The sequence below is a fragment of the Nicotiana attenuata genome, unplaced genomic scaffold, assembly GCF_001879085.1.
Source record: "Nicotiana attenuata strain UT unplaced genomic scaffold, NIATTr2, whole genome shotgun sequence".
Classification (NCBI taxonomy): Eukaryota; Viridiplantae; Streptophyta; class Magnoliopsida; order Solanales; family Solanaceae; genus Nicotiana; species Nicotiana attenuata.
In genome coordinates, this window is record NW_017672816.1 from 4,440 (window position 1) to 11,704 (window position 7,265).

Consider the following 7,265-nt stretch of genomic DNA (forward strand, 5'->3'; position numbering starts at 1 on the left):
ACGAATTGGTAAGTCTCTTGCACTTTTATTTGCTGCATTTATCGATTCCGCAATTTTAGAAGTCATAGTTGTTGTTCTGTTGACTGTTGAATGCGCTACTGACCATCTATCATATCCGATTTTGAGTAAATATGGTCTAACCCTCTTGTCAAGGTCATCAATTTCACTCATATGATGCTCAAACTCTTCAATCGTGTATGCTTTCGCTGCTGCAAAAAAAAGATCCTTCATAAGCAGTTGATTCTTCTTGAACTTCACTTTTATGTTGTTCCACAAGTGGAAAATGCATACACAGTGAGGCACACTTGGAAACACTGTTGAAGATGCCTTTGCTATGCTTTCATGTCGGTCAGATACTATACACATTCCTTCTCTTACACCGTATGTCTCTCTGAATCTTTCGAAGAACCATTCCCAAGATGCATCGTTCTCTGAATCAACAATAGAGTATGCAAGCGGGAAAATTTTACCTGTGTCCGTAGATGCTCTTTATAAGCTGACATCAAATATGCGAAACACTGTATATGCTATATTATCACCAATAAGTATATTTTATGTATGGTGTTGCGTCAATTTATAATTACAGTATACTATACAATTGTAAAAACTCATCAATAGAGTCGAACAAAAAAAAAAACAAAATCTGAAACTAACTGGGAGCTACAATATATAAGCAAATGAACTTTAAACTCACTTATATTCACTCTCTTACAAGTAAAAGGAAAGCTTAGAATGAGTAGATAATTTTAACTCATCAATATTTTTAAATTACCTGCCGCATCTTGTGTTGAAGCAGTGATTATTGTTCCTCTATATGTAGATTTTAGAAAGCTGCCATCAACAACGACGATTGGTTTGCAATACTCCCACCCTTTGATCGATGCATAAATAGCTACAAATATATACAAGAATGATCCATCATCAGTTTTCTTTAATTTATATACGGACCCGGGATTTGTATGCATCAACATGTACAGGTAGTTAGGAAGCTCTGTATATGATTTGCTTGGGTTCCCTCGCACCATTTCAAGAGCCTTCTCTTTCAATCTCCAAGCTTTCATATAATTCACGTCGAAACCATGAATTTTTTTCATGTTTCGCCTTACATCTGCTGGAGTATACACAGTCTTTGGATCAACGTACTTATCTTGTATAAGATATCCTATGAAATCTGATGTAGCATGACGTTGTGTATACATTCGTTCTTCGACCCCACAGTTGTGAACATTATTGAACTTCCTCACTTTAAATATCTTAGTATTGTTCAGTCTGGAAGATACAAAATTCCAAGTACACATGTCGTCCACGCATACGAGACAATACCTGTTGGAAGAAAAATATGATATACTGAATATGAAAACATTATATGTTATATCTATAAGCAATATAATATATATATATATATATATATATATATAGTAACTTAACATTTAATATTTTGCTACTACTTCTATCTAATTAATACACGCATACATAATCTTCAATATACTATATACCTGTTTTAACATTTCAGTGTTGCAAGGAAGAAATTTACATAACAATACTAAATATAACTTTTTGTACAGGAACTCTGAACTCTGAACTGAAAATTCTCACGGATTGCGCAGTGTTTCATAACACTTATAATGGTTTCTTTGTCTTGGTATAACTGACCTTCTTCGATGTTTTGATTTGACGGGTCTCGAATTATACTATGTTGAGCTTCATCTATGCCGTCGAATTCTTTCCCGTTACATATCACCCCTGTTGCTCCATTTTCCAGCAAATCTGGTATATTTAAATCATATACACGATATGATGATGTTGCAGAACTGTTTGGATTCACATATTCTCTGTCGACTGCATTATCCCTGAATGTTATGCATAGCGGATACGAAGTGATCTCTGTCTTTTTCATCTTTAAATCTATATACAGTTGTACATTCATATCGTTTGATATGAAAATTGGTGGATACGCTTCCTGAACAATATACTTAATATCAATCAACTTTGTACAACTCCCCCCTTTGATTTGCTTCGATATTGTCGTGACCAACTCTTCATAATTGCAGCTCGAATTGATCAAAATCCCTTCGGCATCAAATTTAACATATCTGCGATTGTCTTGCCAAACACCATTGTATTGAATCAAAATTGATACATTCACCATTGGTCCTTAGAGTACAGAATCCTACCTTAGGTATACAAATATGGAGATTCACGAAGAGAATATGCAATAATCGATAATTTTCATACCATGAAGAGAATATGCAACTACGACTATTACCTATTTTTGGGGAATATGTAGAGTTTGTTATGAGGTAGTGTTGTAGTGGTAACTTAATAGGTTTATATTGATAATTAATAATTAATAAATTAGAGAATATTTAGGTTCTAAATACCTAAATATACGCTTACCAAATATCCTAGAAAAGTTCCATACGTTAAGGATCTGACGACATTCACCTTAAATAGGGGAAGTTACCTTATTTTTAGATAATATATATAATATATATGTTGTACAATTTGTAATTCAAAACCAAGTTGCATATTATGGAATATTTTTCAAATCATTAAGTAATTATGAAAATTTCCCGTTGTTATACCATGCCAAAACCCCGCGAAAATACTAAAAACTAGAGTTTCCAGAAGAAACAATGGGCCTTTTTGGATCACCAAACAAACAAGGCCCAATACAAACTCAAAAAGTACATAGAAACAGAGTGAGCAAAGCAGGAGCAGAGAGTGGGGAAGAAAGGAAAGGAAAAGAAAATGTTGCAGTATCCATCGTTCATGTTACAGTATCCTTGTTCTACTCGGATCATTCCGACGTCGTTTTTGCTACCAGCGCAGTGGCCCCAGCCTCAGAGCGACGAGCTTCTCCTTGCTATGGAGGAATCTGATTTTGAAGAAAAGGTCTGTCTTTCCCCTCTTTCTCCCAACAGTTTGAAATCTCATTGTAATATTGCTTGTATATGTATCTTAGGGTATCAACTGTTGACAGATTGATCTTATTATAAATATTTAGTTGTGCTTGTCTCATTTGTTGTGAATTTTTAGGGGAAGTAGCATAAGTAACTTCCTTTTTTGTTTTGATCGGTAGGTAACATGAAGTATTTTTCCTCAATTTGTCTCCAAAATATTGTCTAATTGGCTTAATAAGTATATTACTGCTGGTAAATATGTTGCTATAATATAGATTATGCTTGCTTTGAAGAACCTTTTTTTTTTGTATTAGGATTCAAGGTGAACTAGTTTCTCATTATTGTGTTGCTTGTCGATGCATTTATAGGGGTATCAAATGTCGATAATTAGGTCATGTTATTATTATAAATATTTAGAAGTGCTTGTCTTGTCGAGAATTGCTGGGGAACTCAGGGAAGTAATATACATTTTTCCTCAGTATTACTGCTAGTAAATATGTTGTTATTATATAGGTTATACTTGCTTGAAAGAAATTGTTAATCTGTATTAGGGTTCGAGGTGAACTAGTTTATATGGAGACTGTGATACTACATCCAACACAAAATTAATCTTGATAGGTAGGGTAGGGGGAGCCACAAATAGGAATAAATAAACACTAGAAATATTTGTCTCAAAGTTAATATATTCTTGAAAGGTTTCTAGCCTTAACCAACTTGGACCATAGTTTCTAGCTTTCTCTATTATTCTGACGCAATAAACGAAATGTACAAAAGTTATGAACCAAGTGTGTGGTCCTAAGTGATACGACGTTTGGAAGAAATAAAAAATAGAAATAGAAATGTTTATGTAATTATGATGAGGATATTAAGTATTAACAGCACCATGTCAACTTAAGAGGAAGACTATTATTTATTTATTTTTTTGGTCAAAATAAAATTTTATGTTCAACCAAGTATAACAATGCACACAACAAGCTCTTTTGGACTCAAGAGTTAGTTCTAAAAAAGTAAAACCAAAACTGTATCTACATCACTAAGCAAAAAATTTGGCATTGCAATGCTATTCAGTTTCAGCTCAGCACCTTTTAGAAAGGGTATAAGCTGGAACATCATCAGATAGCAGCAATCTAGCCAACTCTATGTTGGGTACCTATTAAAACTCTTGGATTGACTCTTCCATTTACAATTTCTCTGGCCTATGATATGAAGTTGTATAACAATTTCCTTGATCCTTTGCCAACTCTCTTGTTTCTGCTTCTGAAATCTTCTTGCATTCCTCTCTGCCCAGATACGGCAAACAATGCTTGCAAATAGGAAGCCTAGGATACTAGCCCTTGGCCTGCTGTTATTAACCTTGTTAGATGCCCACTGCACTTTATCCTGCCAAAAGCCACTTCTTCTGTTTTCTCCCAGCCAAGCTAGTATACCCCCACAAATGCTTTGAATAAGGACAGGCAAGCAGGAGATGTGACATTGTTTCCTCAGTATCTGAACTATATAGCACACAGCCCTTATCAACCTGAATCCCCCATCTTTCTAGTCTATCAACATCGGCGAGTCTTTGTTGTATTGCCAACAATAGGATGAACTGATCCCTTGGTATTATGCTTTTCGCCAAGACTGCCTTCTTCCATGCTACCTTTTGAAACTGAGGAGTGAATTTTTTTTAAGCTTTCTTGATGCTGAACTTCTCCATTTCTGTAAAGCTGTTAAGCGCTAAACTAGGATCCCCATTACACACTAACCTATCTTTTGCATCAAAGATCTTCCTGACTGCCCAACCAGCTTGTTTAGGAGTAGGAAGGTGTGGCAAGTCTCTCCTTTTAGAATCTATGAATCCATTTCACCCATAAGTTTCTATTTTCTGAGTCACAACTCACAACCCAAAGAAGCTTGCAAATAGCTGCTTTGTTCCACCTGCGAAATTCAGAATTTTTAGGCCCCCAGCAGACATTGGCATATACCGTCTGTCCCATGCTACTAAGGCCTTCCTTGAGACCTCATTGCTGCCAGTCCACAGGAATGTTCTGCAAACATTTGGCTCTAGTGTAATGATCTTATTTGGTAGTAGGAAGACTTGAGCCCAATAAGTTTGCATTTCAAATAGAACACTCTTGAATAGCTGGACTCTTCCATTGAAATACAGGAATTTTGTGGACCAGCATCTAATTCTTGAATGAAAAGCAAGATTGACAGAAAGTTAGGCTTGATAGAGCTACTTTAGGGTAGCTGGTGGAGAAGGACTATTGATGTGCCTATTGCACAAAGGCTCTTGACCTATAGGATCTTTCTTCTAACTAGTCTCTTTCCTGGGTCAAGAGCAATGAGAATTTGTCTTTGCAGAGAGTGTTCTTTTATGCATTGTACAAAAAATGAAAAAAATGCAGTGACTTTCTCTCAAAATCCATGATATATACATAATTCTTCAGACATTTCTTATTCACTTTCCTTTATGTTTTTACAAATGTATTTTTTCATTCTATCTTTTTTTTTGTGTGTGTGTTTATGAGTTATGATCTTCTTTTAGCTTTTTATGTATTCTCCCCAACATATGTTCCTTCAGGCCTCAACCATCCCTGTATTAAGGTACTTATTTGCTGCTTGCTTACTTAAGTTTATGTAAGTTGTTATTTCTGGAGTTATTCCAGTGACAATTACCTTAATTAAAGGTTTGTACATTTGAAATAATTGATGCGACAACTGTTAAATTATTAGTTGATTAGGTTCGAAAATTAGGACTGCAAACTTCTCCTAGTGCCATGTACCTTAATTATAATTGCCAAGTCAGGTGTTGGAAGCCAACAGCTAAGTGTTTAGTTGGCAGTATAGCAGAACACTGCCTGTCCTACGATTTGAGGATTTTTGATGCAACTACTTACTTCTAGCTATTTAAGACCATTGAGGGATTAATGCTGAAGGAAAGGAGGGGTTAGAAACAAAGAAGAAAGAATTATGGTTAAGTGGATGGAGACAAAATCATGCTATAATTTCACAGTTTCTCAAGAAATCTTCTATTAAAAAAGATTCTTATGTAGGTTAATTTTTTGAACAAACAATATAATGATTATAAAATTTGTTTGTATTGGTTTTCTGGAAGAGGTTGAATTGTGACCTTTTTCTCTGAACCATGTCTCATTTTTCCATGTTAACATCAATAAGACTTATTTATAGAACAGAAAAGTTTTTTGGAAGAGATTGAATCATGAACTTTTCCCTGGCTGGTGTCTACATTCTCCTTTACTGGAATACTACTAAGGTTTATGACTTAAAAAGGTGCCATATTGGAGAAAATAGGTAAATATGTTATTTTGTGTAGCCCATGATAAACCAAAGTGGGATAAAGTGGGCATGTATCAAATAGTTGGCTGATTGGATCCAGCTTTTCTCTTACTTGCTTTGTTGCAACTGTTAAGTCCGTTATGTTTGTCTTCTTTCCTTTTTCTGTAACTTCCAATCTTGCTTTCATTTGCAAAACCTCATTCTTTTTTCTTTCTTCATAAGGAGTTGTCTGGCCTCATATCAACTGACAAATACTACCAAGTTCCTAACTTTTCCTTCTTGATGTTTGCAAAATTTGCAGTGTAATGAAATCAGAAAGATGAACAGCAACTTAGTTGTAATTGGGAAGACTAACATAGATAATGATAAAGAAGACTTTGACAATGAAGCAGACGATGATGATGCAGACAATGGCGAGGAGTCAGAAGGTGATGACTTTGAGCAGGAAACTGGTTGACATGCCTTGATTTGTTTCCTGTATCTGTATGTGCGGTCTATCTACGGTAATGCTTCGTGGTTCATGGTTTGGACTAAGTTTTAAAAATTTCTGAACAGTATCTGGATATTAGTTGCTCAAGTGTTTTGTAGCCAAGGAGAGATGGTTGGCATTTCCCTGGTAGGAACGGAAAGAGCCATCAGTCTTTCTGGCAGAAGAATCATATATGAAGAACTTGATCTTTGTTTATGTATTTTGGATGATACAGCTACTCAAGATTTTAATCTCTACATTACTTTGAAAGAGGAGATCTGTTTTATATGCTGTTAGTTTCTTGTTCTATCCATAAAGTATACAACAGAAGATACAACGTTTGTTCTTTAACTTCGATTGTACAATAGTTTACTACCATTATCCATTACGCTGTAACTTTGAAAAACGATATACTCATTAGTTAAGATTGGTTTATTCGAAACCTTAAAGATTAATAGTATGTTTGGTCAAGCTTCTAACATCAGCTTATTTTGAGAAGTGCTTTTCTCAAAAGTGTGCTTTTGGTAATAAGTAGTTTGTGTTTGACAAAGTAATTTGAAAAATACTTTTGAGCAGTAATAGTGTTTAGCCAAGCTTTTAAAAACTTCTAAGTG

The 7,265-nt window shown here is 34.9% G+C and overlaps 1 protein-coding gene across 1 annotated transcript; it reads left to right on the plus strand.

Annotated features, from left to right (window-relative positions):
- The first annotated feature begins 2,679 nt into the window (after positions 1–2,679).
- LOC109214605 lies at positions 2,680–7,060 on the plus strand. The gene is made up of 2 exons (XM_019378544.1): positions 2,680–2,895; positions 6,484–7,060. The coding sequence occupies exons 1-2, from the start codon at positions 2,752–2,754 to the stop codon at positions 6,637–6,639; spliced, it is 300 nt and encodes a 99-aa protein (XP_019234089.1). The 5' UTR covers positions 2,680–2,751; the 3' UTR covers positions 6,640–7,060.
- The last annotated feature ends 205 nt before the right edge of the window (positions 7,061–7,265 follow it).